This window comes from Borostomias antarcticus (genome assembly GCF_949987555.1).
Source record: "Borostomias antarcticus genome assembly, chromosome: 1".
NCBI classification, from domain to species: Eukaryota; Metazoa; Chordata; class Actinopteri; order Stomiiformes; family Stomiidae; genus Borostomias; species Borostomias antarcticus.
Genome location: NC_140234.1, coordinates 44,665,108 through 44,677,607, shown reverse-complemented (window position 1 = coordinate 44,677,607; position 12,500 = coordinate 44,665,108). Strand labels below are relative to the sequence as shown.

At 45.3% G+C, this 12,500-nt stretch overlaps 1 protein-coding gene across 2 annotated transcripts in view; it reads left to right on the top strand.

The window, feature by feature from the left end:
* si (sucrase-isomaltase) overlaps positions 1–12,500 on the top strand; it is a 105,957-nt gene that overhangs the window by 21,981 nt on the left and 71,476 nt on the right. For both annotated transcript variants that reach the window (XM_084442477.1, XM_084442478.1), the window contains exons 7-14: positions 1,241–1,412; positions 2,107–2,206; positions 3,127–3,239; positions 3,708–3,833; positions 6,406–6,537; positions 9,590–9,706; positions 12,015–12,128; positions 12,333–12,417. In XM_084442477.1, the coding sequence (XP_084298603.1) occupies positions 1,241–1,412; positions 2,107–2,206; positions 3,127–3,239; positions 3,708–3,833; positions 6,406–6,537; positions 9,590–9,706; positions 12,015–12,128; positions 12,333–12,417 (959 nt within the window). The remainder of the gene's footprint in view (positions 1–1,240; positions 1,413–2,106; positions 2,207–3,126; positions 3,240–3,707; positions 3,834–6,405; positions 6,538–9,589; positions 9,707–12,014; positions 12,129–12,332; positions 12,418–12,500) is intronic.

The following is a 12,500-nucleotide window of genomic DNA, read 5'->3' as shown; positions in this document are numbered from 1 at the left end:
ACATACATAAGTAGACTTATGTGTGTGTGTGTGTGTGTGTGTGCACGTATGTGTGTGTATTTAGGTGTTTGTGTGTGTATGTGCGATTGTGTTTGTGCGTGTGTGTGTGTCTGTGTGCGTGTGTGTATGTGAGAGAGGGAGAGAGAGTTGGGGGAGAGAATATATGCTAGCCAATGGAGATAATCATTAACTGTGTGTAGATCATTGCTATGATAGTAGCTCTCTGACTGCATGTCTCTGGGTCATTCTAACAAAGAAGGACACTAGGAACCGTCCACATTAAATTCTCCTCCCCCCACGGTCCTACCAACTTAGCCTACCCTGTTAACTCTGGAATTACCCCATCAGATGTGTATATAGAAAAAAGAGGGATGTCAATGCCAATGCACTCTTCTTAGAATAAAAAAAGCTTATAATAATCGCTTAGTTCATAATGGAACAGCAGGGACACCAACATGTTTCGGCTGAGCTAGCAGCCTTCGTCAGGGCATGTAACAATGTTACCATCAGATGTGTAAGTGGACTGCTTGGTGTTGCACCTCTAACAGTGGAGATGTGTTTGGCAAATCCACCACAGGAAACTTTATTGAGCCACACGGAAGTAAAGGGTATTTTCTCTCTAGAGTACATCTTGTTTTAAATGTGAGTGGGATACCACTGACACTGACACTTGTGCACACACACACACACACACACACACACACACGCACGGACGCACCATGCACGCACGCACGCACACACACACACACACACACACACACACACACACACACACACACAAACACAAACACACACACATTGTTATAATGTGAAGCAATGTCATCTGCTGGGTTTTTCTTTCCCATATCTCCCAATGTGTTTTCCTTTCTAACAATTGGCTGTCACCACAGAACTGTTTGTGTGTGTGTGTGTGTGTTCTAATCCAACTTCTCTTTCTCTCTCCTTCCATCAATACACACACACACACACACACACACACACACACACACAAACACACACTGTCAAAACAACACACAAACTTCCCCAATATATTAGGTTGCTATTCTTGCACTTTGATTTCAGCACAAGATTATGCTCTCAGTCACTTGTTTTAGAAAGAAGATGTACTTGTGAGTTCTGGCAAGTAGTAGTACATTGGCTTGTCCTATGTTAAATGCAATTATTGTATGTCGCTTTGGATAAAAGCACCAGATAAATGACTGTAATGTCATGTAATGTAACCTCTTCTAACAACACACAGGTTTGACACCACCATGGGCCCACTGGTGTTTGCTGATCAGTACCTGCAGCTGTCTGCCAGGCTGCCATCCCATAATATCTATGGCCTGGGAGAGCACGTCCATCAAAACTTCCGCCATGACACCTACTGGAGAACATGGCCCATCTTCACCAGGGATGCATTCCCCAACGGGGTGAGGAACACATACACACACACATAGACACACACACCACACACACATAAACACACACACACATAAACCTACACACAAACACATGCACACACACACACACACACACGTCACTCTACATGTTTTACCATGTGTTATATCTGACTGTTATAAGAGAGTCTGCTAATGCGTGTCCAACACTTGAGTGTGTGTTTGTGTGTGTGCATGTGTGTGTCTGTGTTTGTGTGTGTGCGTGTGTGTGTGTTCCTCACCCTATTGGGAATGCATCTCTCTGTGTGTTTTCATGAGAGTGTGTGTGTGTGTGCATATGTGCATGCGTGTGTGTGTGTGCATGTGTGTGTGTGTGCATGTGTGTGTGTGTTCCTCACCCTGTGGGGGAATGAATCTCTGTGTGTGCTGGGGTGGGGGGAGAGGAGCATGTCTGTGTTCACAGCATGTGTACACTCCTTCCCAAAGGGCAGATAATTGAATGTCTTGTAAGCTGATTAGGAGTGAAGTCGCCCCCTCATCTTCGATCTCTCTCTCTCTCTCTCTCTCTCATTCTCTCTCTCACTAACTCTTGCTCATTTTCTCCCTCTCTTTCTCATTCTGTCTCTCTCTCATTAACTCTCCCATTCTATCTCTCTATCTCTCATTCCCTCTCTCCCACTCTCTCTCCTCTTTTCTCATCCCTCTTCTTTGTGTCTTGTCCCTTCAGGGAACACACAACCTGTACGGACACTATCCCTTCTTCCTCTGTCTGGAGGATGAGAGTGGAAAATCATTTGGTGTCTTTCTGATGAACAGCAATGCTATGGGTAATTAGGAATACACACAAAAGCACACACACACGCAGACGCACACACACTCACCCACACATGCAGACACACACACACACACACACTAATGATTTAGAATTCCATCAATGTGCACTGTACATGAGTAATAAAGAGTTGAATATAGCATGTATTTTTTTTCCTGTGTGTATGTGTGTGTGTGTGCGTGTGCATGTGCGCATGTGCATGTGTGTGTTTGTGCACGCATATGTGCATGGGTGTGTGTGTGTATTTGTGAGTGTGTGTCTGTGTGTTTGTCTGTATGTGTGTGTGTGCGTGTGCATGTGCGCACGTGCATGTGTGTGTTTGTGCATGCAAATGTGCATGGGTGTGTGTGTGTATTTGTGAGTGCGTGTCTGTGTGTGTGCGTGTCTGTGTGTGTGTGTGTGTGTGTCTGTCTGTGTGCGTGTCTGTGTCTGCACGTGTCTGTGTGTGTGTGTCTGTGTGTGTGTGCGTGTCTGTGTGTGTGCGTGTCTGTGAGTGCGTGTCTGTGTGTGTGTGTGCGTGTCTGTGCGTGTCTGTGTGCGTGTGTGTGCGTGTCTTTGTGCGTGTCTGTGTGTGCGTGTCTGCGTCTGTGTGTGTCTGTGTGTGTGTGTGCGTGTCTGTGTGTGTGTGTGTGTGTGCGTGTCTGTGTGTGTCTGTGTCTGTGAGTGTCTGTGTGCGTGTCTGTGTGTGTGCGTTTCTGTGTGTGTGTCTGTGTGCGTGTCTGTGTGCGTGTGTGTGCATGTCTGTGTGTGTGCGTGTCTGTGTGTGCGTGTCTGTGCGTGTCTGTGTGTGTGCGTGTCTGTGTGTGTGTGTGTGTGTGTGTGCGTGTCTGTGTGTGTCTGTGTGTGTGTGTGCGTGTCTGTGTGTGTGTGTGCGTGTCTGTGTGCGTGTCTGTGTGTGTGTGTGGCCTGGTGTAGAGGTCACTCTGCAGCCAGCTCCAGCTGTGACCTACCGGACCATCGGAGGGGTCCTGGACTTCTACCTGCTGTTTGGAGACACACCTGAGCAGGTGGTGCAGGAGTTCCTCCAGGTGAGTGTGTGTTTGGAGACACACCTGAGCAGGTGGTGCAGGAGTTCCTCCAGGTGAGTGTGTGTTTGGAGACACACCTGAGCAGGTGGTGCAGGAGTTCCTCCAGGTGAGTGTGTGTTTGGAGACACACCTGAGCAGGTGGTGCAGGAGTTCCTCCAGGTGAGTGTGTGTTTGGAGACACACCTGAGCAGGTGGTGCAGGAGTTCCTCCAGGTGAGTGTGTGTTTGGAGACACACCTGAGCAGGTGGTGCAGGAGTTCCTCCAGGTGAGTGTGTGTTTGGAGACACACCTGAGCAGGTGGTGCAGGAGTTCCTCCAGGTGAGTGCTGGGCTCCAAACTCACGAAACACTGTTGGGACGCTGTGATATAATCATTCATTTGACAATGATGCGATGTCAGTTATCCGATTAAGCTCTGTGACTCTAGCTGTGTGTGTGTGTGTGTGTGTGTGTGTGTGTGTGTTTGTAGCTGATCGGCAGGCCAGTGATCCCTCCCTACTGGTCGCTGGGGTTCCAGCTGTCTCGCTGGGACTATGGCAGTCTGGACGAGGTCAAGAGGACCGTGGAGAGGAACCGGGCCATAGGCATTCCATACGTAAGAACCTGGGGAACTGTAGAACAATAGGTAACCAAAGACAATAGAACCGGGGGGAGACTGAGCTCTCGATACACGTATTGTATGGTGTCAAGTACTATAATTTGTTAGGTGAATGTATCACAAACAAGACAAATCTATCCTTAACAAACGTATCTCTAGACAGTATTAGTCTAGTAGACTTACTGTAAAGCAAAAGATGCATACAACTGACTCACACACTAAACATTGCATTTCCCACAAGATATACTTTTAAAAAAAGATAAATACTGTATACATATATATATATATATATATATATATATTTATGTATTTATTTTTCAAATCACACCAAGGTGAAGTAAGTGGTTTTATAAGCAATCTCTACTGTCCTCTGCTGGTGTGCAACTGTATTGGTTGCTCCTGATAGGTCTAAATCTGATGCTTCACATGGACACACACATACACGGACGGAGGAGCAGCCACTGCACTGCTTAAAAATACTTCAACTGTCTGTCCTTTAGTCCATTCATCCAGTCTTAATCCACCCACACCCCGCATGCAGGTACATGCACGCACGCACACACACACACACACACACACACACACACACACACACACACACACACACACACAGTTACACACATATACATGCACAAAAGCTCATACAGAAACAAACACACAGGTACGCACAAGCACACAAACACACCCACACACAACCCCCCCCCCCACACCCACACAGAAAACATGCTCTTGCTCTTAGTGCCCAAGTGTTGTTACCAACTGATCCCGGCGTGTTAGCGCGTGGCTATGAGAGCTAATCCACCCATCACTGCCTCCGAATCACTATCCATCAATTCCACACTGGCAGCTTTCCACCAGCAATGTCAGGTTCACTGGCAGGGCTCAAAAGGAGGATTGAACAGGGGGGTGGAGGGTGTGGGAGGAGCTGCTTTTCAGCTCGATAGGAAATGCATGTTCTCTATCAAATGCAGAGAGGCTGCCAGCTTGGACTGGTCGGTCCCCGTTGGAGCAGAGGGAAAGCTGGTTGCTCTTACCGCACACCCAGACTCCATCAGTAGACCACAATATAATCAACTTCAAAATGTTGCCGAGATGCCTGGCTTTGGACGTCCCCCCATCGTGACGGATATTAAAAAAAAAAAGAATCACCTGGCATTCCGAAAACTCGGCTGCACATGGAATCAGACATCAGCCCCCCTCCCTCCCTCCCTCCCTCCCTCCCTCCCCCCCTCCCTCCCCCCAAGACAAGAAGACTTGCTTCCGTGGGTGATATATAGCGGGACATATCTGATCGCCATCAGATAGACCACGAAGGGCATTATCACATTATACTAATACGTCTAGAACCGAGCACCTTTGGGGAGAGGAGCTGGCAGGAAGGGTGAACCATCTGTTCCGGCGATACGGAGAGACGTGGGCAGGGCCGGGCGAGCCAAATCAGTGTTCCCCGGACCAGAAACAGAATGTGCTCTCTAAACACTCTAAAATCCTCCCAAGGTTCTGCTGTGCATTAGCCAAGTCGCAGGCATTCACATCAAGGTCTCAGAAGCTGGAGGGCATGCCAGCGGGCCAGCAGATGCCTGGGAGTGATGCTTAATGCTGAAGGCAACATGTATTAGGTATGCTAATATGCTAATGTGGGAGTGCGACTTTAACGTCATGTCAAAGACGATTAATTTTGTGCGCCTGTGCTTAAGTGATGCTCTGGGCAGAACTGTACGAGGATGCATTTGAGACATATCCTACATAAGTCCTTCTAAGTGCATTAAACTCATACTTAGTTGCAAATTTGATGCATTTGATGTATGTTAGTCACACCAAGACATTAACGTTATGAAAATAGGCTTTGCATATATAATGCAAAGCATCTTATTTGGAGTTTTGGAGTGGAGATGCCCTGCAAGCCAACAGGCTCACAATTGATATCTAGGTCAAGCTAAAATGATTAGATGGCCGTGGAATGGATAGGAAACATGTTCACATACAGTTTTTAAAGTAGAAAAACCTTCAGCAAAACGTATTGATACTGAATGAATTTAACTCAAATGCATATATTGTGTAAATTAATATGTGGATATTGTTGATTTTCGTTGTCTTTTATTCTAAATGAATCTCTCCAACACGGGATTTGAGCGACAATCAAAAGCTGTTTAATTACAGAAGGTTATAGCATACAAAAGACGATGGCACCTAGTCTAGTGTTCAGCTGGCCTGTCTGTATGGATGTCTGGCCCAAAACAAAGCATTGGTCTCGTTGCAACGTTCTTATGTGGTTCGTATCCCCCCCCCCCCCCCCCCCCCCCCCCCCGCCCCCTCGAGTGTACCAACCATAAGAATGTCGTCTTTATCTCATATGGGATGTTTGTCTATGCGAAGGGAGACACCGTTTCTTACAGAAACTCCGGCCGACAGCCACATTCAGGGGCTAATCATCATAATTAGAAACGGCTAACAGGATCAGGTTAAACCAAGACATTTCTCTAAAAAGGCCAGTTTCATCAATATGCTGAACTCAAACTTGATACGGAATCTAAACTCTTCATTTGGATTGACTATTTCTCCATCACAGGATATCCAGTACACTGACATAGACTACATGGAGGACAAGAAGGACTTCACTTATGATTCTGTCAAGTTCAGAGACCTGCCTACATTTGCTGACTACCTACATGAGAAGGGGCAGAGGTACATCCTCATATTGGTAAGTTATGGATGCTGCTCTCTACACATATACATATTATACAGACATATACATACTCTACATACTCTGAACATACTCGAGATACTCAACAGTCGTGGAATGTCTTATCAGTTAAAAGGGTCCTCCATCCTGCTGTGACCCCCGGTCGGTCGGGGCCCTCACTCAGACATTGGAGACATTGGACTGTCCAATGTCCGTTTTTGACAGGCGATGGCCCCTCCGCTACATGCAAAACATTTAAAATGTATTTCCTCCTAGGAATTTTCACCAATAGGCACAATCTCTAGACCAATGTCTATTAAATTCTTACAGGGATTTTGGATTTTGAAAAACATTCGCCCGTTATAGCTAATTAAAATCGGCGTCTAATCCGCCAAACAGGAAGTGTGGTGATCATCAGTAACGTTCAACGTATCAAACGTTCAACGTATCAAAAACACATTTGGTACACTCATCAGGGACAGTCCCGTGACCCCTGTCACCAAGTCTATGTCAACACCTCAAACTCTCTAGCGCCACTAGCCTGTCAAAGTTGGAAGTGTGTTTATTCTAAACCATATGCCCGATTTTCAAAACTGCGGTAAGGATTCAAATGTGGCTATGTTGTGTTTCACTTGTTGCCTTTGTTGCGCTAGTTGCACTTCCTGCTTTGCCCCCACATTGCTGCTTGCAGCTATATTTTTAAGGGTATCTTTTATCACTGCTACGCGGACGATACACAGCTGTACTTGTCTTTTAAACCTAATTAACTAGGCAAACTCTTTACCTAGCAGGACTGTTTAACAGCCATCAAAGACTGGGTGTCATATAACTTACTCCAGCTTGACAATGATAAAACAGAAGTCCAAATTTTAGGCCCTGAGAGCATATCTGAGAAAATACAGCAGTGTATTGGTCCATCAGCCGCTAATGTCAAGCGTAGGTGTCTTCTTTGACCAGCACATGAACTTTGCATGTTGAGAAAGTGGTCCAATCTGGCTTCTTCCAATTAAGAAACATTGCTTAAATCAAAGTTATTCTTTCCCCGCAAGATCTGGAAAAAAATATTCATGCTTTTGTTTCCTCCCGCCTGGACTATTGTAATTCACTATTTACCACCCTGACTCGCTCCTCTATATCTCGACTCCAATTGGTCCAAAGTGCAGCAGCTAGACTTCTATCTAACACAGGGCGTAGGTCACACATCACACCTGTGTTGGCCAATCTGCATTGGCTACCTGTTGATTTTAGGATTGATTTTAAGATTATTTTAATCACCTATAAAGCTCTGCACTGATTGGCCCCACTTTATATATCCAAGTTATTGTGTCCCCTGGCTACAGTGAAAATTCTGAGGCCTCTCAGGTCTTCTGACCAAGGCCTTCTTGCTGTCCCAAACTCCAGATTATAAACCAAGGGTGACCGGGCATTTGCAGTAGTGGCCCCCAACCTTTGGAACAGTCTTCCCATAGACATGTGAGACACGCAGAGTCAGTGGATGGTTTTAAGAAGCTGCTTAAAACCCACCTGTATGGCAATAACTTTTCTATGTGATATTGTGTTATTACCTCTGTTCTTGTGTCTGCCTGTTTGTTTTTAGCTTCTGTACACTTTAAATCTTTTATATTGCTCTTTTTGTCTTTTATTTATTTTATCCCAATTGTGTAACTTTGTTTTTGATAGTGCTGGTAGTAATGTATATGTTTCCCAATATTTTTTTATTATTTAATTGTACAGCACCTTGTAACCGTGGTTTTAAAAGGTGCTTTATATATACATTTTACTTACTTACTTACTTACTTACTTTCTATCAATCATATAGGAAATCCCCATATGAGAAAATGTGTGTATTTTCTGTAACTATTTATGATACATAATGTGTCTGTTGCCAGGATAGCGCACCACATTATCTCACACTAAATAACCTTGTTCATATTAATAGCAGTGAATCCCGCTCACAAGACATCAGCCCTGTTCAAAGCAATAGCAACACATCTGAAAACACTTGAGTAAATATTTGAGTCTTATTTCTCTGCTATGTGCCAGCAAAGACTATGATTGGATATGAAAGGATTGGAAAATCCTTTCAACTCACTGATCACAATCAGCAGAGAAGCTTCCAATCAAATCTAGCAAAAACTGGCAGAACTCCAGATCACAGTTCTACATTAAAGTTCAGGTAGTCCGCAACAATAGGGCTAAAGCCTGTACAGGTATTAATATTTTATCTGCTTGTGGGACTATAATGTTCATCTCTCTCAGACTGTGCTGTCAGTGTACTATTACCGTTCCCAACCTTTCTCATCCCTGATGTAGGCTACGTGAAAAACAAGAGAAAGCATTGCCTTTCAGTGGATCTACGAGTTGAGCTCTCAACAAACTTCTCCAGCATCAAGACTACTCTCAAAAGCAAAACAACAATTTTACAATTTACTACAAGCTACAAAGAGAGAGAGAGAGAGAGAGAGAGAGAGAGAGAGAGAGAGAGATTAGTATCATTATTTATATTAAAGTTGAGCTATAGATTTGCATTCCTTGTTCAAAACAATGGGCTAACAACAAAACAAATGGAACCAATCAATAAATCAAAATGAACATCAACTTTAAGTGGTTGAGAATGGCAGTTTCATTAAAGTTGTTTCACTTTAATGTCAGTTTATTGAATACATTCAACAATTCATAGTGTAATTATTTACTTAAAGGGATGTTGTAGAACCTATTTTCTGTTTTGAGGTGTAGGTGCAATGAAAAAAAAATCACAAAAAATGTACTGTGGTTTTAAACGTTTTGGAAACACTACTCTCGATAATCAATACAACTAGATACTCTACAGATAATCTAGACACTACACATACTCTAATAAAGTAAATAGTATTATACTATAAATAAAGACTCAATATAATGCTAAAACCCTACCCATCCTCTATAAGGTACTCTAAAAATACTCTACATGCACATTTTAAAAGGTGCTACTGTAAAGTGCAATGTTTTGAGACAGTTCATTGTGCGTGTGTGTGTGTGTGTGTGTGGTTACAGCAGGATGCATGCTCCAAGTGTGTGTTGTGTTTTGCAGGACCCAGCTGTGGCCACCAGTGAGAGGATCAATGGTCCATATGAGTCGTATGAACGCGGCACGCAGAAGAATGCCTGGGTCACTGAGGCTGATGGGAAGACACCTCTACTGGGAGAGGTGAGCTGTGTGTGTTTGTGTATGTGTGTGCGTGTGCATGTGTGTGCAGGGCTGGACTGTGTGAATATTTCATGCCGGGAGTCATGCCCAAGTCAGGCCACGAGCCGAGCCGACGCGGTGAGATGGAACCCTTTTAGTTTCGTTTTGTTGACGGGGGGTGGGTGCTGCGCAATTTGTTGACGGGGAGGGGGGGTGTGGGCATGCCATTCACCGCGTGTCAGGCCAGTTGGCGCGCCAGGCCACCGGGAAAACTCCCGGTGCTCCCGATGGCCAGTCCGCCCCTGTGTGTGTGTGTGTTTGTGTGTATGTGTGCTACCAAGAACGTAGACAGAATATCTTTGTACATACACACAACATCCAGACAAAATATCTTGCAAATAAGATACAGTATGACCAATGCGATCAATCATCACGTTAAACCATCGACAGCAAATGGTGGCCTAATGTTATGCACAAAGCACTAGACTGCGGGCTGTAGGTCACTGTTTACGCAGCGCACATTACGGATTGAGGGTGGTGACATGCGCTGGACAGGGTTGGTACGTCCAATATTAAATGAAGAGGCGCAGCACGCGCTTCCTGTGGACCGGCCAAGGCGCTGTTCACGCGGCGCTTGCTAACGTACATGCATCTGCTCTATGATATTGTGTTGAGTTATCCTCCTCTTCTCTACATTGTTATTTTCATTACTATTGCTGCTGTTTTGACCAGGTCTCCCTAGCAAAAGAGAACTTGTTTCTCAATGGTGACTTCCTGGTTAAATAACGGTTAAATAAAAAATTATAATAATAATAATACATTGGGAGTATTATAAAGCTCTTGGAGCGGGCTAAACCACATATCATATGGGTTATGGACTAGCTTTTGATTAGCCGCACGATTAAGCCTGGCCCTGCATTAATCGCTTTTACATGGTTTCACAACGGGTCAAACATATGCATTGATTTCACATTAGTGTTTAATCTAAAACGGTTCTGCATGAAAAGACTGTGCTTATTCCCATTGCGTGCGTGCATGTGTGTCTGTGTGTGCATGTGTGTGTGTTTGTTTGTCTATTTTACCAGATAAATGTGTGTGTGTACTCTGCTTACGAAAACACAAAGACAGCCTTTCAATGCGTTGGAGGACGAGGCGGATGGTGCTGGTTGAATAAGCATGGGCATGTTGGTAATTATTTAAATGACTTTACAGGAAAGTAATTGGTTGAGATGATGGAAGGGAAAAGCTATCCCTGGGAGCTCGGGTCTATTAAAGAGGAGAGTTAGGGTTTAAGAGATCTTGATCACAGATGTTCATACCAGAATTTAAATATGTTTGAAGAGTAGTGACAGACAATATGACGAGAGAAAGAGTAGAGAGAGTGGTGGCTGGAGGAGGAGGAGAGAGAGAGAGAGAGAGAGAGAGAGAGAGAGAGAGAGAGAGAGAGTAAGTCATTGGTGATAGGATAGCACGGAAATGAAAGAATGGGAAGAGGAAGAGAAAAAGATGGAAACGCTGGTTGACAATCAATTACCCTTGACCTTGATCTTCTGAAAAGGTGGTGTTATAAATCTGATCCCATGAGAGGTCACTCCTAATAGAGTGCGTATGTGTGTGTGTGTGTGTGCGCGCATGTGTTTATGTTATCCATGTGTGCCAGTAGCTGTGTACAGTATATTTGTGCGTCTGTGTGTGTGTATCCATACAGTATGCATGTACAGTATGTGTGTGTGTGTGTGTGCGCGCGCGCGCATGTTTCGTTCCACATGCATGAGTGTGATTCATGACTTCTCTTTGTTCTGGGTTATAAAGTTGCTAAGGTGAAATGAAAGGTAAAAGGTGGCCAGTGTTTCACATGGGGTGGGGGGGGGGGGGGGGGGGTGAAACCTTAATCTCTTTTGCCCTGTCTTACAAGGTCACACACACACTTCCACACGCATACACACACTTCCACACGCGCACACACAGATTCCCTGTCTTGTTCTCTCACGTCCCTCTCTGTGGATTAATCATTGCTCTCGATGCATGTCATTACCGACGCCTTCAAACACGCCGTCACGTCTGGTGATTGCTATTGCGCTATCGATTTCTCCTCTCCTCCCGCGCTTCCCTCTCCTCCCCTCTCTCCTCTACTGTCCCTCTCTCCGCTCTCACATCATTTTCCCTCCTTCCCTCTCTCCTCCCTCTACCCATCGCTCCCTCCCCTCCCTTCACATTTGATCCTTTTTCTATCGCCTCGCCCACCCGTCTCCACCCCTCTCTTCTCATCGTCCCTCTCTCAGTAGTGCTCTCTCGCCCTCTTACCTTGCCTAACCCCTCTCTTCCCCAGGTCTGGCCTGGAGAGACGGTCTTCCCAGACTACACCAGTCCCGGCTGCGTGGAGTGGTGGGCCGACGAGTATGAGCGCTTCTCCAGGGAGATCAAGCACGACGGCCTCTGGATCGTACGTCCGCCAGACGCGCATCCCGCCTTCCTCGCAATCCACTTCCGTCGCGTGAATATTGTCTTCGCTGTGCAACAAATCACAATACAGTTGCTTCTTTTTTTTGTGGGGGGTGGGTTGTAATCAAATGTCCCTAAGATCGAATCGTTTGACGGATGTTGGGCGGTTTCGTCCCCTGGCGACCGCCCTCTGTCTTCCCGGCAGGACATGAACGAGGTGGCGAACTTCAAGCAGGGGTCGTCCAAAGGCTGCGCAGACAACGACCTCAACTACCCCCCGTTCACACCCAGTAAGATCTGCCAAACGCACGCACGTCCTGCATGAAACATTTTTTTTTAGATCATGACATCATTTTATGACATCATTATGAGA